The following is a 24,193-nucleotide window of genomic DNA, read 5'->3' on the forward strand; positions in this document are numbered from 1 at the left end:
ATGGGGGATAAGATACCCGTCTCGGCTCAGGACAGCACGGCCCAGCTGCTGACCCCGCTTGACCTCGGGTCGCGGCCGAATGGCGAGGTGGAGGTCCGCGCGGCCGCTCGCCATCACAGGTGGGTGGCGGTGGCCCGGCCGACCGCTCCGGCTCGGCCGCCGCACACTCGGGCGCCGCGTGCCGGCAAGACAAAGGAGCTGCCGCGGTTTAGACTAATTAGCAAGCACGAGGATGAGTGATGAAGCGACTTAATGAAAAGGAAGGGAGTTGTGTGTTACTCCCCGACTGCTGGCGTGCACTTTGAGCCTCACGAGCGCGTACAGCACAATATTTAGGAAATAATGTTATTAAATGCTGTGTCTTGTTCACTTTTGAATTAAACGAGTTCTCAAGCTGAATCGTTCTTCCCAGCGATTATATTAGGAAACAGTGTACGGCAGGGCACGCTAATACGCTGATGCGGGCAGTGGCACGTTGATATGCTGATTCAGGCAGTGACACACTGGCACGCTGACTAATAAAAAGGTTTCCATACACGTCGATAAACGTTGCGCCATGTATACATTTGTAGAGTCAATACTTTTTTACTGTGCTTGGTAGCTGACAAAAGATAATTTCGTATTTATTTGCCGCTCTCCGGGACGTGACTCTAATTGTTGATGCATGACTGGTCCGGAACAACCTCTAGACTGTAGGCTTATGTCAGGTCGGCGTTGACTTAATTATTCGCTTATCTGAAGCTTGCTCAGAATTATTTGCTGATCTGAAGCCTTCGGGCGCAGAAAAGTCATCATAGTGATCAGCTGTCTGTCAATGAATAATATAGCGTGCATTGGCTAGTTACCTGTCTTTGGCTGATGCAGTTCGAGCACCATTCGCACTATTTCCGCACCAGGTGGTGATGTCACACGACAACATCCAAAAAAGAATAGCAAGTGGGGCTAGCCCGAATACTAGAGCTCTCAGCGTGTGGTTCAAACCCAGCGCGATGACATAGACACGCCAAAGATTCATGCATCAATGCATACACGTGCATTCAGTCATTTGAGCACACTTGCTAAAAATACAACAGTGGCTTAGTAAACTTTTATCAACTGCTTACTAGCAAGTAATTAACTTTTAGGCGCTCCGATGCTGTCTTCAGCTTTCAACATTGAGTTTTCGTCATGTAAGCGAGGAGAGATATAAACACACGAAATCATATCGACAAAGATGTCAGCCCATTGAAAACTTTTCACGACTCGTGTTTCGGACGAATGCGCATCTCTGACTCGTGGAAACCCTGCTATGGCCACTCAAATGCCAGGAAGCTTACCGTTTCTAACGTCTAAAGGGTTCTATAGGGTTCGCCGCAGCTGCAAAAGGCTTCCAACTGACCTAGGTCAAGTGGTGCTCCGAGCCAAGCCGACCAGTGAGGGTGAAACTTCCGTGAGCGGCGGGAAACACCCGCCTGGCTATTACACTTCCTGGAAGATTATATCTTCGTGACAGCTAATCGCGACTTCATGCTATTTTCTGAGGTTAACTAATCTACCTGTAAAGCTTGCTGTCTCTCGCCTAATTTGCGCTCTGGGTTTTCTAAGTGAGAAAAGTGAGTGAGCAATCTTACTTTACTTACCTAAAATTCGTCGATCCAAAAATAGATCGTTGCGTGGAAAACAACGCATTGAATTTTGCAGATGTATTTCCGTGTTGCATTGCATTACATTTGCATTTGTATGCAGATTAAAAGCCGGCATGAGAATGGAACTATGTTAAAAACATAGAATGGGTTCGAATTCGCTGCAAAACCTGTAATGAAAACGGCCTGGTATGCCTGACGAATATGACTCTTCTCTTTCCTTCGCCGTATGTGGTCCGAGACGCAAAAAGACGGTCTTATTCAAAATTGCATGGCCTGCCGCCTGCAAAAGAGAGGCGATGAACAATATTTTGTGTACCCTGACAGAATATATATATATATATATATATATATATATATATATATATATATATATATATATATATGAGCGCAACTGAACTGGCATAACCTTCTCCAACAGACATGTTGATAATGGGATGGGTAGATAAGGTAAAGGTGGGTGACCAGTTGACCTTCTTAAAGAGTGCGACTAGCGTTTTTCCATTACCTGGAAATGTCCCTCCCAGACGAGGAACTGTTGGAAATATGAATATCACATTGAGCAAAATGTTACGCAAGCTTCAAAGCGTTCACCCTCAAACAGTAAGCGCTGTGGGATGCTGCATACCTCTCGTACTGTATATGGCCAGTAGCACTGCATTTATGGTTTGCACCATTTGAATGCTTTTTTAGATATCTAGTCCGGATCTTTTTAATGGAAGAATTCCTGGTAGCAGAGCTCACACTGAGCAGTGCTTCTTGCTCGAGCCCTGACCCCATCTATCCGATCGTGAGATTCAAGGTTAACGACAGAATTGTGTGGTGAAAGTTAAATGTACTGTGATGATTGCCACTGTCCTTCCTGCCCTCTGATGTCACCTAACCTTTAGCGCGGCCACTGCCAGCGGCCGCAGCCCATACTAATCGATAGCAAATGCGACTCGAACCCGCCTCCCCCCCCCCCCCCCCACACACACACGGATGGCTGTATCGGAAGGCAGCTGCTCTAACCAACTCAGCTGTCGGGTCAGATGGACGGATATCAATGGTTTGGTGCATTGTTTAAACTCGACTTTAGCTCTGTTTCATTCAGTACGCATTGTTCCTTTAAACAGGCAATTACGCGCAGTGCACGACACAAACGGCACCAGGTTGTAACGGCCGCGCCTGAGACATTCCATCCCAATCAACCCTGCGCGCCGCACAAAACACTTTCAACATCCGTTTTCCATTTATCTCAGTTATCCTCGCAATGCTCTCATTAAAATAGAAGCTCTATTTGATAGGTGATTTGATAGGTAGGTAGATTTGATAGGTCATAGCCACGCTCCTGCACACCATGCATCTCACAGCTCCTGTTAATTTGTGATTCGGTGACAGAGTTCGCCGGGGAGAATTGTGACACACCTCTCACCATTCCACTCGAAAGACTACGAAGGACATCAACTGTGCGCTGCGTCCCTGCTTGAAAAAAAACAACTTCAAGAGTCTGACGCCGCGTGTACGTGGACGTCCGCGCCCGCTTCCAACACATAATATCCCGATCATAAAAAAACCAGCTGACAGAAGGACCATGCACGCACGCGTCCCGTGAAACTTAGTCAGAAACTTAGTCTTAGTCACTTAGTCAGAAACACATTGTGAAGAGAAGCATTATTCTTTTAAGCTACTGCTTCCGCAAATTTGAACGATACCCTGATCTGGCCTGATCCACGTGGGGGAGCAGAAATGGCCGAAATGAACTCTCCACAGTCTTAACGCTTGTTTCCGTATCCTCGATGTCCGCCTTGACGTTTCACATAGGTTTCAACTGCATCTACCGGAACAGCCGCTGTCGACCTTCCGTGGCCCCTGGTGACCTAAAATTTGGCTGAGGCGAAAAATTGGCATACATTTTTAATTTTGGACGAGGTATTCAAAACGGCACCTTTGTTTTCCTCATACGGCATCTGGAAGTTCCGGGGGAAATTCAACTCCTCCCCCCACGGACAGACGTGGTTGCCTTAGACCCCGGTCGGACATGGGTTAAGCTGGGCTTTCGAAACTGTCTCATCGGTTCAGAGCCAATTATGATGGTTCATTGAGCGAATTCAGCGTTGTGAGCAAAATAGATGTTTGGAAGCCAAGATATCGTTCTTAAATAAATTTGAAAATTATGATGCAAATCTGGTGATACATGTCGTCAAAAAGCGTGCATGCAAGATACGTACAAGCAGGGTTCAAAAGCTTCTGTGGGTACCAGCGTAGACGAGTGAAAGGCCTATAACCGATCCAGCCCAAACGCGGCCATAAAACGTGAGCAACTAGGCGTTGACAGCCGGTTAAGGGTGCGCAAAAGCCGTCATGCAACAACTTAAGTGGAAGCTGGGCTAAGTGAAAAGTAAATAAGAAATTAGACAACTCTCTGGTATGCACACTTCAAATCCTGCTTCCCTCAAAACTTTTTCCTGGCTACGGGCTAAGTGAAAGGTAAAGAAAAAATTAGACGAACCCTTGGTATGCACATTTTAAATCCTGCTTCCCTCAAAACGTTTTCCTGGCCACGTTGTTTATATGAAACATCTTGAATTATCAATTTCGCTTTTCACTAACATTTTCCACTAGTCTGGTCAGAAACTGGATGGTGATCAAAATTGGCCACAAATTAAGAGCTACTTTAAAATTTTGAACGATAAAAGCATGACAATGCATTTTACGAAAGGTCCATCGGCATTTACGAACCGGCTAAGCTGACGGAGCCGGCATGCAAAGAGAAATTAACATGTTTCACACCAGCACTTCTAGACAGGGACCTATAACTTTGTTCCAACTTGGAATGAACGAAAACCAGGATAAGGCGGAGCGAATTTCATCGTTTGTCACCGGAAAATCCTACTCAGGTTATCGGGGAAGCAATGTAAAGGCTGCTCTCGATGTTACAAACAGTGAGGGCCCCGGTCGCAACGCTTGGTTACTGGATCCATAGCCGGTCTGCGGCCGGACCAGGTCATGGTCCTTCCCTCACCCGGCCGGGGCTGTCCGACGGGCGACAGCGCTTGATGACCGGGCCACAGGCCTGCCCATTCCCCCCCCCCCCCCCACCGGTGTCAGTTTGCCTGGTCACCGGTCTGTAGCCCCTCTCCCCCCGTGATGTGAGTTTGTCTGGCTAGGGTCGGGATTTGCAGCGGTGGCAAAAGTGAAGCAAAGACAGGTAGGATTTTGTGTCGCATGGCATATTCCATGTGCGGCGAGCAATTTTCTGGTCAATCAACGGTAGATTAAAGGTCATACGATTGATCTTAATGGCACGAATATTTCGGCTTTCGAAGTCCGTTCTAACCCTGATGCGGCCTGTTTAATTCTTTAGTTCTTGATAAAGCCGGGCAGGCCAACTGACAATGGCCTTCACCCTGTTCGCTGACATGACATATCACACGTCATACGTGTGTGATGTCCAATGGTGTCTACCTGATGTAATTGTCCAAGTGCTATTCAAAGCTATCGTTCGCATTGTCATAACATGCTCAATTCTTGAGATCACAAGACAAGTTTACTAAGTGCTAACTTGACTGGATTGACCCGCTTTGACCTGAAAGTGGCCACATTCACCATCAGTTAGACACACCTGTCTTGCACAGGTTAATAAGAACCTTCCAATAACGTTTTCTGACCGCCTATAGCTTTCTTGCTTTGTTTTTTGCTGGATATCTGACAAGGAGAACTGCGGAGTCCTTCTCCTGTAGGGAAAATGTAAATATCCCGATGACAAGCGTTAATAGTACTGTAATAGCCATTCAAAGGCAAGGTCACACCGGGTCAAGCCAGCGTTAAGATGTCCAAAAACTTTGTTCTCGAATCAGCTATTTTCAAATGCTACCAGGCACATGCACGTTACTATCTGGTTCGAAATGTATGACAATTGGTGTGAACATTACAGCTAAGTCATGATCAGATGAATCACATCGGACTACAAATCCAGAGTCCTTTAGCTCAAATTATCGAAAGAGGTTCCGAATTTTGTTCCTGAAAGTTTTTGTCCTGAAGTAAGCCGTTGCGAAAGACCTTTCGTTAAGTGCTAATGTCACTGTCGCACACACAGCACAAACGTGCAAAACCCGCAATAGCTAAGATTGTAGGAAGGCGTGGAACAAACTAAGGTAAACTCACAATTTCCTCACCAAAATTCCTTACCAAAAACATCGCACACCACAGATGTTATAACAATCGCAAGGAACTTTCAGTACAATCACTCACTTTCAAGTCGTACGTCATAAACCGATCACCTTTTACAAACCGACATACAATCTGAAAACGATCCGGTCCAGAGCAATGTCACAAATAGACCGGGAAACGACCAGTGTCGCCTTTTTAAAAACCGATCTCCAATACCACACCTGGGAACAAAGCATGAGAAGTTTCTCTTTAAACAGTGAACGTACGGATAGCCCAGTTCATTTTAACCGACCTTCTTCCAAAGCATTTGCTTTTAATATATTAATTTCATTCAACACAAACGGAAATCACTGCGAACTCACGCATTTCATCGGCTGACATTGTCGGACTAAGTCGTTCCCGCTTAACCCTAAATCAGATCAGCCCAGCCCATGGCCATCCAATTAAGTCAGGCAAGGTAGATTTCTGAGGCCAGTATGGATCAAACGGTGTCAAGATTACTTGGTGATTTATTGACCAAACACTGTTCTAGTCGGTGCAGTTAGTTTCACCCCTTTGCCTTCGTTGCTTCCTGAGATCTAGCACAATTTTTATGCTTAGTGTTTCCTAGTGTTGAGTTTATTGACCTTGAAATGATTCCGGAATTCAGACTGCTTGTAGGCTTTATAGATTAAGTATGACAATAAGGCTCATAGCAGATATTACGTGCTACTGAACGCCGATTAAAGTGTTTGAAAATAAAGTGGGAAATGCAATGATCACGGCCTGAGCGAATATCGTGGCATTGTAGTCATAGTGGTATCTGCACATAAATTCACTTCCTTCTATTACCCACTTCAACCTTCAGCACCGCGGAGATGCATGGTTAACTCATTATTTTCTTTTGTCCCCGTTTCAACGAGCTCTTGGGTTATGGAACACCGACATCGTGAATTGCTATTGAGTACGGCACGCTGTTGCTGCTGGCAAAGGTTGAGAGTCTGGCGAGGCCGGCATGCTGGATAGGGCTGGCTCTGAGAACAGTGATAGGGCACTGAAGTTCGATCGATATCGCTGACAGCATCCCCACAACAGTCTGGCTAGTGCAGCCATTCGTCACTCCCAAACTGCACCCCAGACCGCCGCTCTGCGCTGCGACTGTCGTGCGCCTCAACAGCGTGCATCCACAGGCGACGCCGCTGGTGGCACCGACGCAGCGTGCTGGAGAAGTTCCTGCTGCTGCTGGTGCTCCTGCTGCTGCTAGGATGCACCGCCCTGCTCCTGAACCTCGTACTAGGTGAGCTGCTCCCTTGCGACAGGCTGAGGCACGGGTAGGGATCATGCCCACGTGAACTAGTTACAACATTATGTTTCCTTCAAAAAGGTTAGTGTGCTTTGATTCTTATGAACGTTTTGTCAACCTCTCCCACTACAAAAAACCTGCAAAGTGATCGTTTGTGCTGTGCGACTGCAGCTCGCCGACCAGCTCTATGTCATACGGCGCCGCAATGTCGGTTTCCGGGCCCACAGGACCCAAGCTGAGCCCGAACACCGCAGCAAACAGGTGGCAAAAGAATGCAGTTTGCCCGGCATCAGAAAACTGTGGGACGTGATTCTGCATACAAATATATACACCTCAGAATGATCCCCTGAAAGGCCCTGACCTAGTGACCTCTGACTTAAGGTGCCGCCGCCGCTGGCCAAGCCTTTGAGTTGGGTCCGTGACCGCAACGCCACCTGCATCCGCCACTGAATGTGTCTCAGACCTGAACGCCCCTTCCGCCTGTGGGTGACTGGGCTGCGGCGGGCGGTGGCCGTAGTACAGAGTCACGTGGCGTGCGGCAGTGCTGTACCGGGGTCAGCCGGACGCGGCGGCGGCGCCGGAGACCCGCTGCCTCACCCCCACCTGTCTGCGGGTGGCCTCGCGCGTGCTGGACCGCATGGACCCGACAGCGGAGCCCTGCCAGGACTTCTTCCAGTACGCGTGCGGCCGCTACCTCAGCTCGCACGTGGTGCCCAGCGACGCCTTCTACAGCTCCAATATCCAGCACATGCAGGAGCGCATGCTGGTCGACATCAAAAGTGAGGCGACTGGGCGAACGACGGCGCCGAGGGACGAATCCTGGGTTGGATGTTGAAAGGAAACATGCTCCCGTGAAATCTGTGGCATTTGTGCTGAAAGCTGGCAATGCTAGTGGGGGAGACAAAAGGGCTCAGTCGGAAACGACGTCATCTCCCATTCGGGAGACCCGAGTTCTCTCGGACGCACAGTGCCTCGACCCATGCCCCACGCGGCAGATCGCGCCTCATTCATTCGCTGGTTCTGTGGCCTCTAACTACTTACAAGACATGCTGTCACTACTGCTCCAGAAAGAGGGTGCGCGATTACGTGTGTAGTGTCCAATCTACATAGAAGAGGCTGGTGTCATCATTGGTTGCGGAGTTGCAATCAACTGTGGCTTGTTAACAGCGGCTGGTGTCAGCATTCGAACGTGCGGAGTTGTAACCAACTTTGATAAACGTTATTTTCGAGTTGCTTCGACGCGATGTAGTGATTGGAACGTTTTTTTTTAAATATCGTCGCTGGACGACCCTCTAATGTGTTGTTTCTTGTTGTTGCAGAACTAATCGAAGACAACGATGTAGCACCAGACATCCCTGCTGTGAAGAAAGTGGAAAAACTATACTATTCATGCGTCAACATGAGTAAGCTGCATTCTTATTGACAAAATGTCGAGATGAACTTACGCGATAAAACGTCTTGTTTGAGTGCAAGCTGATTTGCACGGTCATGCGCAGCACTTAGGTTGCATAATTATCAGACTGCCTGCTGTGAAAACGCAAAAATTTGAATTATTTACAGGGCATGGAACTACGCTAAAAAGAGGGCATCTTCGCATTCTTCACTCGTTGCTATATCAGACTCGTGCGAATACATGGGCAATACTACTTTTCGCGAAATGCTTCTAAATACCTCAGAATTTTGATAAGATAGCCGCTCCTGCAGAAGAAATATTATTAGACTCCCTGCTTACCACTATGACAGTAATGCATTTCATTCGCCTTACTTATTTTCAAGGTACGTGTTCTGTGATGTTCGCAATACGCTAAGTTGTAAAAAAGTTTGTGATCGAAATGCTACGAACGCTTAAAACACTGTTAAAACAAAAAAGCGAACATTCATGGAGATCAGGGGGAAAGGTCAGTTTCGAGAATTTGTAGGGAACCTGAGGTAGGCCAACCTCGATGGGCCTTTGTGGCTCTTTGTTGGCCAGATGTCTATATTTGATGTCCTTAGGTCTAACACGAAGTAACTATCCCGCGATTTCAACAAAACGCTGTACTATGGCTTTGATTTGTCCTCAATGACGTTCAACACAGTGTCTCTTTTCGAAGCGCACTTTGGCTTTCGGAAACGAATAAGGTTGGTCCTGTCATAAAGCGTTGCCAGCGTAATTTGCGCTCGAAAACGATCAAACGATGTGTTATTATTCATTCATGATGCTGCAGTGGCACCACACGATGCTATCATTAGAAGTGACCGCTCCTGAGCTCTCGCTAGACAATGTTTTTGAAATATGACCTAAGGGTGGGGCACACCCTTTGAGAACAGTGCATAAGCGCGACGTGCTGTGCGACTGTAAACCCTGGCGAACTTGTAGTGTGACTGTTTCAGCCATACGAAAAGATCACAAACACAGAAAGATTATTTCACCACTCGCATCTACTGCCATCTTGCAAACTACTTTTTACTAATAGCATACAACTTTGTAAATTTGTCTTGGCTCTTCTCCAAGTTGTCGAACTTGTCCAATTCATTGCGTACAACATGACCTAGGCACTCAGGGCCTAGTTAGGGCCCATCTATTGCTGGTTGTGGTTCAACTCTCGCTGGTCAAGGCTTCACTCCCGCTGGTCTGCTCTCACTCCCGCTGATCGGGCCCCACTTCCGCTGGTCAGGGCTCCACTCCTGCTGGTCGGGTTTCTTCCCTGCGCTGGTCCGGGCTTACTCGCGGCGGTCTGAGCTGCAAACCCGCTGGGCGGAGCCCGGCTTTCGCTGTTCAGGGATCCACACCCCCTGGTCGGGGCCCAACTCTCGCTGGTTGGACTTAACTCCTGCTTGTTAAGGCCGAGCTCCCGCTGGTCAGGGCCCCACTGTCACTGGTGAAGATTCGGTACCCGCTGGTCAGAGTTTCACTCCTGCTGCACTCATGCTGGTCAGGGTTCACTCCCGCCAGTCAGGGCTTCCCTGTTGCTGATCCGTGGTCGACTGTCGCTGGTTGAAGCTCGAGTATCGCCGATCGGTGTCAGATCGGCGCGAGCCGGCAGTGCCAACAGCTCGGGTCCGCTCCCTGGACGTGATTCGGACGCGCTTTTGCTGGTGCTGAATCAATCAGCGCCACGCGCCGAGCCAGCTGGGCTGCCGCGCCGAACCGACCGTGCATTATTCATAACACGCGATTGGCCATATGAAACGTTTGAGTTGGGTGTCATATGACATGAAGACGCTCCTACATTTCTATGCTGTTAAAGGAAATTGCCTCATATCGTCGGTACCAGATGAAGAGCGACGACTGTGGGACTGGAAGTACGGAGAAAGTCTCTCACTTAGTCGAAATTTTCCCTTTAATTTCTTTTCAGTGGAAGTCGCTTTTCCAATGTTTTTGGAACGTCATGCACTCGTCAGATGTCTCGACTTTGACGTTCCTTCACCAGGGAGGAAGGGGTGATTAAAGAGCCGGCTCAAGCCGTCACTGGCGCTGTCTTTTCTCTTGCTGTGCAAGTAAACAGACCGCCTAGGCTGTATTGAAAGTCGTCGTATTTTCTTTCTGCCCCGAATCCATGCAAATACGCACTGCCGGTACGTGCCGAATTGATTACCAAATGCGTCAACACTAAGTCACCACTTCTCCGAGAGCAGGTCAGCCCCAGCAGTGACTCCACCTCTCGCCCGTCTGGCAGTGACTCCATCTCTTGCCTGCCAGGCAGTGGCCCCATCCTCGCCCGACTGGCAGTGACCCCGTCTCTCACCCGGCTGGCAGTGACCCATCCCTCGTCCGGTAGAAAGGGACCCATCTCTCGCCCGGCAGGCAGTGACCCATCCCTCGCCCGATTGGCAGTGATCCCATCTCTCACCCGGCTGGCAGTGACCCATTTCTCGTCCGGCAGGCAGTGACCCCATCCCTCGCCCGGCTGGCAGTGACCCGTCGCTTGCCCGGCTGGCAGTGACCCATCCCTCGCCCTGCCGTCAGTGACCCATCCCTCGCCCGGCTAGCAGTGATCCCATCCCTCGCCCGACTGGCGGTGATCCCGTCCCTCGCCCGGCTGTCAGTGACCCATCCCTCGCCCTGCTGTCAGTGACCCATCCCTCGCCCGACTAGCAGTGATCCCATCCCTCGCCCGACTGGCAGCGACCCATCTCTCGTCCGGCAGGCAGTGACCCATCCCTCGCCCGACTGGCAGTGATCCCATCCCTCGCCCTGCTGTCAGTGATCCATCCCTCGCCCGACTAGCAGTGATCCCATCCCTCGCCCGACTGGCAGTGATCCCATCCCTCGCCCGACTGGCAGTGACCCATTTCTCGTCCGGCGGGCGGTGACCCCATCTCTCACCCGGCTGGCAGTGATCCGTCCCTCGTCCGGCTGGACAATGACCCATCCATCGCCCGACTGGCAGTGATCCCATCCCTCGCCCGACTGGCAGAGACCCGTCCCTCGTCCGGCTGACAGTGACCCATCCCTCGCCCGGCTGGCAGTGACCCATCCCTCGCCCGGCTGGCAGTGACCCATCCATCGCCCGACTGGCAGTGACCCATCTCTCGCCCGGCAGGTGGTGACCCCATCCCTCGCCCCGCAGGCAGTGACCCGAGCACGGACGTGCAGCAGAGCCGGGAGGTGGCGGCCGCGGTGCTGGCCGAGCTGGGCGGCTGGCCACTGCTGGAGCCCGGCTGGGTCGTGCAGCGCTTTAACCTGACTGCGCTCATCACGCGTTTGCACAGCTATAAAGTCAACAGCGTACTTGAGCTGTTCGTGTCCTCCGACTCCCGCGATACGTCCACCTACATCATACAGGTGGGATGTGTGCACCGAGTGGGACGGACGGGCCACGTCCACTAGCGCAATCCAGATTTGCCACGCGCGCCTTGTTGGGTGCTTCCTTGACACGCGCGCACGTAAAACGACGGGCCCGGCTTTAGAAAACAAAGCTAGTAGGCTATTTTGCTTCGTCTTTGGATGTCGGGTCTATGCCGCGTCTCAAAACCCGCCAAGGCTGCTGCAACGATTCCATTATGCGACGGGAAAGCCATTTACGGAGCGTTTACCACCAGGAGGCATACATTATCAGAATACACAGGCGCTATTCATAAAGTTCGTCACGCATTTTTGTGTCATTTTTCAGCTCCCTTTCCATTTTACGCACTGGTTACACTGGGAAGACCCCGTCTTCCTACTGGTTGCGCTGCGTCAAATGTAATTTCTCAAAAAAGGTAAAGTTCATTTGGTCCTTAATTGAGCTAGAAGTGCGAAACAAAGACTGGTTGTTGTCATAAAATAAAGTCGGCGATATCAAGGTTAAAGGCCTTAAAATATTTCTCAACAATGTTTGCAGCTTAATTTGCAGCCTGACCATAGTGAAACATTATGCTGTCTAAACTCCTCCCGCTTGTTACGCTTCGGCTACGGTTCCTCCTCCCCCTTTTCCATGCGTGACATAATATGTGGAGGCCATATGTATGCAAACAGCCCATCGAAATGCATAAAAGCACAAGGTACATTAGTTTTTCATCTGATGGGCAAAAAAGCCAAAGCCGTTTAGATTACCAGGTCCTGAATCAACCAATTTCCTGAACAACAAATGCAGTGGTGCTCGCCCAAGGAGGACGGGGAAGGAGCTCACCACAGCCTATCTCTCTTTTACGGCAGTGATCTGTTCTTGAAAGCTCTTCATGTGTTGCCTACATCTGCATGCAGAATACATACATACATACGTATATACATACATACAGACACACACACACACACACACACACACACACACACACACACACACACACACACACACACACACACACACACACACACACACACACACACACACACACACATCGCCACCCACCCAGCGCAACTGCCAACTAAATCTCCTCGGTCGCGCGCGTCGCGACGTCAGCTGTTCAAGGGCTCGCCGCTGATCGAGGCGGGATACCTGCTGAACCAGACGGATCAGCACGCGCGCCGCCAGCTGGCAGCCTACCGGCGGCTGCTGGCCGATACGCTAGCCGTGCTAGCGCCGCCGGCTGACGATCAGCAGCAGCAGGCACAGCTTGGCAAGATCCAGCAGCAGCAGGTCGAGAAGATGGTTGACTTCGAGATCCAATTCGCCAGGGTAGGAGTGCGCAGTGGGCTTTCCGATGCGTTCGCGGCGCGTTCAGTTCTCGCGTCACCATTTCTTGCGCCTGATGCGGCGCTGTAAACCAAAACAGCTCGGACCTTCATAGCTTGGAGCTTGGAGTGTGTATTCGCCTCAGACATCTAGACATCTAGAAGTCGACTATAGCCGCTTTGGAAACCGAATCATGGCCTGGAACACGCACGATACGCTCGCAATGGTCGTTACGTCATTCAGCCGGGCTGTTCTGGGAGCGGGTAATTATTTCGTAAGATATCACGACGGTATCAATCCCCGCGTTATTTATTTCACCAGCTGATCAGCAAGACGTCTTGCGAAGATGTCTCAGTACTGCTCAACGCTACGGATACGGACGTCCTGCTGGCTGAGGAGGGACGCCTGTCTTTGGAGGAGCTGTCCAACCTCACCCCGCATGTGAGTCACCCCTGATCTGGCTCTGGAGGAGGTGTCCGAACTCCCTCATCACGCCACCACTGATACCGAGGTCTGGCTCTGGAGGAGGTGTCCGAACTCGCTCATCATGTGAGTCACCACTGAGACAGAGGTCTGGCTCTGGAGGGCTGTCCGTCCTCACCCCGCGCGTGAGTCACCAATAACACGGAAGTCTGCCTCTGGAGGAGCTGTCCAGCCTCAGCCATGACGTGAGTCATCACTGATGTCTGACGGTTTAATTAAATTACACGCACACACAAACACAGACACATACACCCGCACACACACACACACACACACACACACACACACACACACACACACACACACACACACACACACACACACACACACACACACACACACACACACACACACACACACACACACACACACACACACACACACACACACACACACACACACACACACATATATATATATATATATATATATATATATATATATATATATATATATATATATATGCATATATGCATTTGCATATATATTACCTTAATTTAAAACAGAAATATATTGGATTTTATCATTGGATATCAGTGGGTCACTTGATGTGAATCACGACGGATGCAGACAACCGAGGTGAGGTGTCTCTTCTTTTTTCTTCTCATGCTTCTTCTGCTCCCTTTGGCCTGATGACGCACGGCGTGGGACACGCGTGGAAGCGGGGTGCTTCCAAGCACCGACGGAGTGTCGTGATATGCGCCTACTTTTCTCTTCATCCGTCAATTATGATTCTAAACCCACAGTTATACTTACCCGGACAGTACAGTGGCAAACATCTTTTTCGCGGCCTACTTGAATACCATCTTACAGTGCGCATCCGTATTGGGGGTCACATCGCGGCTGGACCAGCCCACACACAACGGCGAACTGCCGCGCACAACGCCGACAGAGAGGCTCACTCTACACGCCCCAAGCAGCACCCCTTATACCCCTTTCAAGCCCACCCGCAACACGATCGGTGTGCGATTCGCCGGCACCACCGCGTCCCACCCCACCGCGTCCACGGGCTAGCGCATCGCCCCTGAGCCGTGACCGTTTCCCTACGTTAACACTGTCCTGGGGCATAATCTATTGCCACATATGGTTCACCGCTACAGCATCCCAACTAGTTTCTCGAAAATTCGCTGTGTTTGCGGCTGTTCTCTTCACTTGGCGTCGGCCTGTAAGCATCTTTAGAGTCATTCACGCCGTTCCCAAGGCTTCGGCTCCAGCCGGTGGCCGGGCCGCGTCTTTGGTGCAGGCCGTCGGGACCGTTGCACCGGTTCAGCCATTGCCAATGCCCTGACGAACCGCCGACGCCTGCGTCCAATCAGAGCCGGGGCAACGAGGAGAGCGGCGGCGGCAGACGCTGCGGAGCCCGGACCACCAGCTGACGGTGGTCTGGGAGCACTGGAGACGACGAGGCAATTACAGCTCTGCCAGCGTAACCCCCACCCCTCCCCCCACTTGACCCTGGGCCGGCGGGGTCACGCTAGTCGAGAAGGCGTTGCGACCAGCGGGGTAGGGCCTAGAGATGGGGCTGCTGGTGGTTAGATTAGCGTGATAAAGGAAGGAGTGCTAAGCCCACTAGTTTTTGGTCCTGGTACAGATGTGGTGCGAATTATTCGCATTTGTCAATAGGTGTTTTCCGAATAACGCCGCCGACGTTTGCTTACCAGCACCCTGTCCCAATTCTATTAATGATCGCTATATAATGTAGTGGGTTCTCATCACGTAACTGTGCGCCCCAAGTTTCAAAGAGATTGGCCTTTTACATGAGAACCCTGTGTGCAGTTCGACTGGTCCGTGATGCTGCAAAACTTCCTGGCCGTAAACAACATCAGCCACGACATGAACATCGTATCCGTCGACTGCAAACCTTTCGTGAAGGCCGTCTCCAAGTTCCTGGACGAGAGCCCCAAGCGGTAAGGCTTTCATGTGGCTCGCAGCGAATTTCGTGCTATGAGTGATGGGCTTTGTGTCTCTTTGATGAGGTCTCATCCCCCTGCCAATATTCATTTCGTCCGCTCATTGTGTGCCTAAAATTGACAAGAGGTCACCAAGTCTGCTAAGCCCACCAGAAATCCTCTAAATTTAGGGGAAATCTAGCCGGTGGCGTCCCAAATGATTTGTGTGAATCCCTGCGTCAATCATGGATCAGCCTTCAAATAAATCAAAAATCAATAAGTATTCCAGCTCGAAGGTCACAGTGCATTGCGTTTCATCTGATAAAGCGCATGAGCCAATGCGCTGCTGTGAAAACACGGTCTACACACCCGATGCACTGGACGTCAACAACGCCTCACATATTGCTGTCCAGTAAAGCAGCCATCCATTCGTGTTTGGCCCAGTCGTAGGATTTCGACAGTCGCTCGCCTCATGGTGATGCCCCACAGCGTCGCTGCGATTCAGCTCAGTCCATTGACGGGGCGGGACGGTGCGAGGCGGATGGGATGGACCGGCTGGGACCCGGCCTGACACAGCTTGATGGCGGGATGAACCATCTGAGGCGCGACCTGACACGGCCTGGGGACGGGGTGTGGAAGCGGGCGGGATAGGCCGCCTAGGATCCTGCCTGACACGGCTGGCTGGGACTCAGCCTGACATGATCTGGGGACGGTGTGTGGAGGCGGGCGGGATAGGCCGCCTAGGATCCTGCCTGACACGGCTGGCTGGGACCCAGCCTGACATGATCTGGGGACGGTGTGTGGAGGCGGGCGGGATAGACCGGCTGGGACCCGGCCTGACAGTGCCGGCTGGGACTCGGCCTAACACGACCTGGGGGTGGCGTGTGGAGGCGGGCGGGATAGACCGGCTGGGACCCGGCCTGACACGGCCTAGGGGCGGCGTGTGGAGGCGGACGGGATAGACCGGCTGGGACCCGGCCTGACACGGCTTGGGGGCGACGTATGGATTGGGCGCCGCCGGATTGCGGAGAGCTAGCTGCTTTTGGGTGCTGCGGTCAGATATTGGTGGTGGTCTTACGTAGCGTGGGAAGACGAGGTCGTAAGTTTGGTAAGCTTTACCACACATAGGATATTGCTATTTTTGTTACACTTAAGCACTGCCTAATCGAAAACGTTGTTTTCCTCACGGTGGTTCACAAAATACGCATATCATAACGAGGCTTCAGAGGTGTAGTCTCATGAGGTGAATTAAGGGAGGGGGATCTGATCAGTGAACAATGACCAAACCTAGCCCCAAATTGTTCCAAGAAACAGGTTTGGTGGTTTCTTTGGCCCAGCCTCTTCCCAAGGGGACGGGGCTGGAGCCCAAAGGGGGGGGGGCCGAATGGAGCTAAGCTCTTCCCCAATTCAAAAGGAAACTATACCCCTGCAAGATGCATTTCCTACGTCCTTGACAACATGCACGTTCTTCTCCACATTTGGCGCCGCATGTATCCGCGCTGGACCTGACTGCGCGCTAGAGACCAGTTAGGGCGCGCCGAATCCGCATCTCTGAGCGAGTCCTGATGCCGCCGTGAGATGGGCTGTCTCGCCGTCAGCGTGGTCGCCAACTACCTGGTGTGGAGGTTCGTCTTCAAGAATATGCGCTTCATGGGCCACCAGCTGCACAAGATCTGGCAAGATTTCCGTAAGCAGGTGCCGAATCTGAACGAGGAGCGGGTGTACTCAGGCAGGTAAGCAAGTGCACTCAGGCAGGTGAGCAAGCGCACTTAGGCAGGTGAGAAAGTGTGACCAACAAGAGCAAAGGTTTCGATTTTTTAAAACACGTTGCAACGAAGCTTGCACTCAGTTTAGATTGATACAACTATACAGGCGTTCAACAAAATAGAAAGGACACACAATGTGCCCAAGCACGAGTGTATTCTGTCAGGTGAACGGATGTACCTTAAGATGTGGGCAAATGTACTTTACTCTGCCAGATGCGTGAGTGTATTCAACACTGCGGTAGGTGAGAACAGGTTGTGTCACGCTCTGCTATCGTCGCGTTACGTTCTACCAATATCGGTAGTCCAGACAAAGCAAACGACACGGGCCCATATCGCCGATAAGGACAGCATAGCAGCTGAGCGATGCATATCATCCTTATTAATGCACACATTATCATAAAGATTGTATAAATTAAGCACGGCCACACATCCAGGCATTGACACGTTCGTACTTATCGGCATCTCTCATCGCGACAAAACTTCTTAAAACCGAGGCCCGTCATGTGTGGTAACGGCTCCGGTCCATGCTATTTCTTGTCTCGCTGCAACCGCACATGCGTGACAGGTGTAGTCGGTATCCGCAGGTGGAAAGGATGTGCAGAGATGGTGGAAAAGGGACTGGCCAACGTCCTCTCCCATATGTACATACAGCACTACGACAAACACCACATCAAAGCCAAGGTATGCGTTGGAGCTGCTTGAGTCATTGGAGCATTCTGCATGCAGTTTATAAAGATGATTGTGCATGGCGGCGACACCGGCCCCGCCGTACGATACAGTGCTGCATACATTTATTAACATCAGGTGGTGACTTTTCGTATGCTTATATGTATGAATTGTAGCTTTCCATGAACCCACACTCGTTCCATATCGGCTGTTCTGTTTCAGCATCGCTTTGCAAAAGAATCCACACACACATACCGCAGGCCAGAAGTGAGAGGTCAGGTCAAACTTGATGTTGAATATAGGGTCAACTAGCATTTCCGGAAAAAAATCAAAGTATATGTGAATGGGATCGGAGTGCGCTAAAAATTATGAAAACGTATGAATATCCCTGTGCTGCTTGGTTTCGGGAGTTGACAAGGCGCGACCAAAGCGGGCCCATGATTGGGTAAAATATCACGCGACCGCGTGGAACGTTATGATTGGTCGGCCGGATGAGCAGCACGGCGTGACTCGCGGCCTTGTGTTCCAAAGATTGCTGCCATATCGCGGAGAAGAGAGGCATGGAGAAGTGGGGGTGTCAGACTGCGACTGCCTGGGAGAGCCCTGCTTCCGGACCTTTCCCTGTACTGGGAGACTTCCTTGGGGCTTGTGCGGTCGCTCGGACCGGGCTGCCGCCAGGGTGGAGCTTAATCTGGCTCACGACTGACGAACACAGCTCACCTCGGAAGCCCAGGCGGGGCTGCCGCCAGGCGGCCCTTAACCTGGCTCACGACCAAGGGCCCCGACTCGCCCCGGAAGCCCCGGGTAGGGGGAGGAAGGTGCCGCCATCAGGGCGGGACTCATGACTGACGACCAACGACTGACGGTTGCAGTCCATAATAAGGCTATGGAAAGTGTATAATGCGGTTCTTGTCATTGATAAATGAACGATGAGCACCAGAAACTACCACAAACAGCAGGCTCTCGGGTAGAAAAAACAGACTGCTTTCGACCTCCGCCTGACCTTCCTACCCGACCCTAGGTCAGTTACATTTCTTAGTTCAATTGCTGCATTGCCTAAAAGACTATCTCAGAGATGTACGACTGCGTCTAACACTCCATTGTGGCATCAGATTTGACGATTCTCCCCCAAATCGCCTTCGCTGAATCCATGACCTGATTTTGACCTGTCATAGGTTAGCGACCTTAAAAAGACTATCTTATTCTCTGCTACCAAAAGATCCGCTGTTAAATCGTCCAGGGCTACGCAAAATTTGGTGCGGCTGCGCCGCGCTGTTCGGAAATCATTCCGGGAAAGCCTTCGGGGGTCAAATTGACTCCCGCCTACCCAAGCGCGTGTCAAACACAAAGTACCGCTCTGCGTGCATGATTCAAACGCGGCAGTCACCTGATCACCGCCGCAGACGTGGCCCACACCCAATTTTGAGAGCCGCTCCTCTGCGAATACCCGCGCCTGTGCGGGCGTCATGCATATTTCGAATTCGGCCTGAGGTCAGTAAGTAATTTTGAAATTCGTGAGCCCTCCAAATGTGGCACCGCTAAGCACTGGTGCGGTTACGTCAGCTCAGCAAGCAATTCTGCAGATGAGGTCAATCATGGCGGCAACAATCTGCCGATCTCTCCGCAGGTAGAAGAGTTAATACGCTATGTGAAGAAGGCCTTCCGCGATAGTCTTCTCAGCGAATCCTTGGATCGAAAACGACATGAAAGAAGCTCTGGTGGAAAAGGTGATGTAAATCCGACTGCACTTTTTCCTTGGAGTGGTGCTCCTTGCTCCTTACTGGTGGCTAGGGCTGCAACTAGATGGCGGAACATTTGCTAGCGAATTCACCACTTCGTTAGTTACACGTCAGCAACGCCCAAACCGCATTACTTAGCGTAACTCGCAAAGCACCACTGGGCTGCATTTGAGAACGGTACGTGTTGAGATTTGATAAGTGTTGCTTTTCAGCTAGACATGATGGGTCAGAAGATAGCATTTCCGGACTCGGTCCTCAACCTGACTGCCCTCAACGAGGAGATTGATGACGTAAGCAATGCGTCCTCTGATATATTTCTTACTGGTCTTATTCCACACAGAGACTGGTGTTTTTAACACGCGACGCATGACAGGATGCGACTGGGTTTGCACATGTAGTGAGTGGTCTCAAACCATGCGTGTCAATATGTGATAGTTCCATGCCGTGACACCTGGCCCGTAGTGAACCAACCTGTTCGAACACACTCACAATATATGCACGCAAGCCTGCTAGGCCGCTAAATCACCAGCGTTGTTTTCCCGCCAGCTGCAATTTGACGATCAGCACCTGCTTTTTAACGTGCTGCGATTGCGAAACCACGAGATGGTGCGTGACCTCCGCAAGCTGCTGCGACCCGTCGACAAAGACAGGTCAGGTCGACAACAAGGCAGGGGGGCGGTCAAAACAACTCATCTTAATATCACAAGTATTTTCCAGTTATTTCAATTTTCGCTTTTCCATAGCTTATCTACTATCGTGCACCCTCCCCTCTCCCCCTCTCTCTCTCTCTCTCCGTGTGTGTGTGTGTGTGCCCCTCTCTCCCTCTCTCCCTCTCTCTCTCTCTCTCTCTTAGCGTCTATCGTCCCTTTTTAATCTCCTACCTCCCATTCTCTACCCTCTCACTCTCCTCTGCCCTCGTTTACTTTTCCCTTTTTCCAGTCGAGTGGTGTTATGACAAGATGAGCCGTACACGTACGAAGCGCAGTCCGCTGCCGAACCAATAAAAACTTCAGAAGGAACTGTTCTCTATGCTGACTTTTTTGACAGCGACAGACTTAAAGACCGATTAAAACAGACATTCAGATTTATCATTTGCAAGGATTGACAGCTCTTCACGACCGATTTCAATGTTGGATAAGACGCGTCGAAAGGTGGTTCCATCTGACAGGCCTGGTCTTTATTCCTCCAGGGATTGGATCGTACGCCCACTGCAAGTGAATGCCTTTCACTTCGCCATGAACAACGAAATCTGTAAGTTGCTGTGGTGTTGGACATTCACCATGTTCTGCTGAATGTCTTCGCGAGTTACGAGTCAACTGTTATATACATTTTCCTAGAATATGCCGCCTTTAGCGTAAAAACTGTTTAAGACGCCAGAAAATGTTATTCATACGTCATGTCAACTGCAGCGAGTTACGCCTACCAACAGAAACCGGCTGATTGACGATTAATTTGTCGGTTTCAGTATTCCCGCTTGGCTTCCTTCGGGAGCCATTCTTTGGACTGGATTATCCAGCGTAAGTTGTGTGGATTGACATGAAGTCTTTGACCGTCGTAAGCTTAATGCACATGTGTCATCCAGAGACAATAGCATGATTGTGGGTCCGAAAAATCTAGTCGCACTCTTCGTATTTCATTTGCTCGTGAGGAAAGCCCGGCATAACATTTCATTTTTGTGTGCAAGGATGCTGACGTCAAGGTTTCGTAAATGTGACGCTTCGTGCGATAGTCAAATTTGATGCGCAAAACTTTGCATGTCCTATTGCTTGTTTGTGAGTATTCGTATGTTCTTCGTCGCGTCACATATGTGCGCATTTACAATTATTAGATTGCTTCGCGTACACAAATATTATTTATATTCATGCAATGTTTAAGAAACAATCTAAATTCCGTGCATCCTGTCCGTGCATACCTTTGTTTTGCCAGAGCTGTACGCGACATGCCAGTTTAAACGAAGTTTATGTGGGTGTTCGGAGGGCTCCGGCACAGTGACCGTAGAGCCGACTCATAGCTGACGGCCGCATCATGCCTCCAGTGAGACGGGGCGTTGCGAAGATTTAGGACAAACGTTAAGTGGGGAAAACAGGCCTATGCATACACATTCACCTCTTCAGGGTCGAGTTCGGTAATGCGCGGACGCTTATGGCTCATAGCGAAGCGCGTATAAAACAATAAAATAATTGTGCGCACTGTGACATTCTATTCAGTTAACTGAGCGTTCGAAAAAAACTGTGATGCGAACTATTGTGCAGGTGTTGTTTTGCCACACAGATACTTACGATGCGATCATTCCTCAGCAAGAACATTTGTGAAAAACAACGATCCAATAACTTAAAACGTCCGTACTCATCTCTTGGTAAATGTTCGGATGTGTATATGCCTTTACGGATTTGTATTGCAGTTGATTGGAGCGGTCCCCAGCTAAACAAAACATAGCAGATGAAACCTGTCAACCGACACATCATTTGCAGGGCCATTGCAGCTGTCAGATTGCCTGGAACGTTGATGACTAAGTAGCCTATCTCCTAGTCGCCTGAGTTAGGTCAAGGTCACTATGACAGGTCATCTATTATTTCCCCTCCCATTTGCATACAACCGACTCACTAATGGTTGTAGACATACCGAATGATATACCGCTGACCTTCGAATTTATGGGGTCAACTAAGAGGTCAGCCGATTGTCGAGCCATTTGCCTTTCAAGGTCAACCTAGATGATTGAGCCCTGATCACCTCTCGTGGAAAAATATCGTATGTAGGTGACAAAGCGACGCTGTGAAGTGTCGCGACGGACGCAAACCAGCAAATTGTACCGGTAAAGCCTATATAAAGATTAACTAAGGTCAGTGACCTATGATGAGATCAAATTGCTGTTTGGGGATCAGGTAGTGACAGCATTTTATGGACACGTGACCTGAAGCACAACATCGTCATGCATTAAGAGCGAATGCCACTATAAACCACTTGTTAGTCCAACATGGTCTAGCTAAAGCTTGTTAGGTCACTAACCTGGCATGCCCTGATCTCAAATTATCAGAGAACTTACCATTGCAACTGATATGAGGTAAGATATGGGCAGTACCAGGATGATAGCACCAGTTGTTCTGCAGGTGTTCTTAAACAATGTTCTGGGAGCGAGCGCCAGGTAGATACATGGAGCGGAGACGGCGTCGGGCAGATAAAAGGGGGCGCCTGCCGGACATATGTCTTCCCCGTCAGTGCCAGGGTAAAGTACCCATAAGCATCAATAAACGCGATGCATAGCCAACCGGCGGGAATACGACAAGTTGCGATACCAAATTTTTGTGCATCAGGAATCGTGCGTAGGAGGTGTGCATACAGTTTTCTGCATGCGAACTATGCCACTTACGTACATGTATAATGATCTGCACGAAAAAAAACTTGCGCGATAAAGATGTGAGTTTTGAACAATTTGTATTCGAAGATTGACACACGCTGTGATGTTGCGGTGAAATAGGACAAGACGAAATGCGACGCGCGGTTTATCTGATTATGTATGGCTGTGACAACGTTTCAAGTCATTTTTTCTGACGGGCTCAATGCTTTTCTACCCGAACTGTGAGAGACATCTAAATGGTTGGCATGTCAATGACACACCGACAACTCTGTATGATGTGTGACAAAGCTAGTGTATTAGTATACTAAACTTCTCGCAGGGTAATCTTTGAGCTTTCCCGACTCCGTGTATAAATAAATTGCGGTTAAGCATATACGAAAAAAGACGTTGAGGAATTCATTGTGTAGAGATACATTCAAATGAGATCAGTCCGATTTGCACATAGATATCAATTCTCAACCACATGTACACAAAAGCACGTTATGACCTGTGTTTCAGCCTAGCAAACTTCGCTAACATGGGCGTGGTGATTGGACATGAACTAACGCATGGCTTCGACAACCACGGTAAGATTCTATATTTAATTGTAAAGACTGCTGTTGTTTTGGGGAAAATATCACAGGATTTGACTTTGTAGAATATGAATCAATTGTCGCAATCGTCGCTAGGAGGTAGCAATGAAAGTTCGCTATTTCTAACGGACACTGCTGAAAAGGCATACCTCTGCAAGTCCACTGCTGCCTAGCTTGAGTTGTTTCTAATTTATTGGATATCTTTCGGGGATTGTGAGCAAAAAAAGAACAACTTGAATGATGAGAATTCTGTTTTCTGATCCTGCTTGGCTATCATCAAGCCAGGCACCTGCATGTTGTCTGATGCAAGAAAATGTCTTCGTTGCGCGGTTCCAACACCGAAAAACTCTTCTGCTGTGACGTCATCTGTGTACGATCGCAGGCCGACGCCACAACTGGGGCGGCAACGTCACGAACTGGTGGTCGGAAAAGCTGCTGACAGACTTCACCGACCGTGCTATGTGCATTGTCAAACAGTACTCCAAATACAAGCTGGATGTTGTGGGTAAAAACGTGAGTAGTCACTGGCGTTTACCACTTTAAGGTATAGCTAACTGCAAATTTATTCCGTGTTCCCTCGTGGTCAGGAA

At 50.0% G+C, this 24,193-nt stretch overlaps 2 protein-coding genes across 2 annotated transcripts in view; both read left to right on the forward strand.

The window, feature by feature from the left end:
* Nucleotides 1-13,051, forward strand: LOC119097408 (endothelin-converting enzyme 1). Its single transcript, XM_037220450.1, has 7 exons — nt 1-119; nt 6,944-7,050; nt 7,599-7,835; nt 8,376-8,459; nt 11,610-11,824; nt 12,921-13,006; nt 13,039-13,051. The coding sequence occupies exons 1-7, from the start codon at nt 1-3 to the stop codon at nt 13,049-13,051; spliced, it is 861 nt and encodes a 286-aa protein (XP_037076345.1).
* Nucleotides 13,052-24,193, forward strand: part of LOC119097058 (neprilysin-1) — a 17,604-nt gene continuing 6,462 nt past the window's right edge. Inside the window, exons 1-12 of the mRNA XM_037220087.1 lie at nt 13,052-13,136; nt 13,455-13,574; nt 15,393-15,523; nt 17,104-17,238; nt 17,856-17,952; nt 19,565-19,664; nt 19,893-19,966; nt 20,223-20,326; nt 20,866-20,927; nt 21,142-21,193; nt 23,530-23,597; nt 23,986-24,116. Coding sequence (XP_037075982.1) covers nt 13,107-13,136; nt 13,455-13,574; nt 15,393-15,523; nt 17,104-17,238; nt 17,856-17,952; nt 19,565-19,664; nt 19,893-19,966; nt 20,223-20,326; nt 20,866-20,927; nt 21,142-21,193; nt 23,530-23,597; nt 23,986-24,116 — 1,104 coding nt within the window. The 5' untranslated portion in view covers nt 13,052-13,106. The remainder of the gene's footprint in view (nt 13,137-13,454; nt 13,575-15,392; nt 15,524-17,103; nt 17,239-17,855; nt 17,953-19,564; nt 19,665-19,892; nt 19,967-20,222; nt 20,327-20,865; nt 20,928-21,141; nt 21,194-23,529; nt 23,598-23,985; nt 24,117-24,193) is intronic.

This window comes from Pollicipes pollicipes, unplaced genomic scaffold (assembly GCF_011947565.3).
Source record: "Pollicipes pollicipes isolate AB1234 unplaced genomic scaffold, Ppol_2.1 Scaffold_4295;HRSCAF=5057_pilon_pilon_pilon, whole genome shotgun sequence".
NCBI lineage: Eukaryota > Metazoa > Arthropoda > Thecostraca > Pollicipedomorpha > Pollicipedidae > Pollicipes > Pollicipes pollicipes.

Excerpts from the sequence above, each read along its gene's own strand:
- LOC119097408 (XM_037220450.1), top strand. The coding sequence starts at position 1 with ATGGGGGATAAGATACCCGTCTCGGCTCAGGACAGCACGGCCCAGCTG. Across the intron at positions 7,051-7,598 it reads GCTCCTGAACCTCGTACTAG|TGCTGTACCGGGGTCAGCCG; the intron begins GTGAGCTGCTCC and ends GGCGTGCGGCAG. Across the intron at positions 11,825-12,920 it reads CGTCCACCTACATCATACAG|CTGTTCAAGGGCTCGCCGCT; the intron begins GTGGGATGTGTG and ends TCGCGACGTCAG.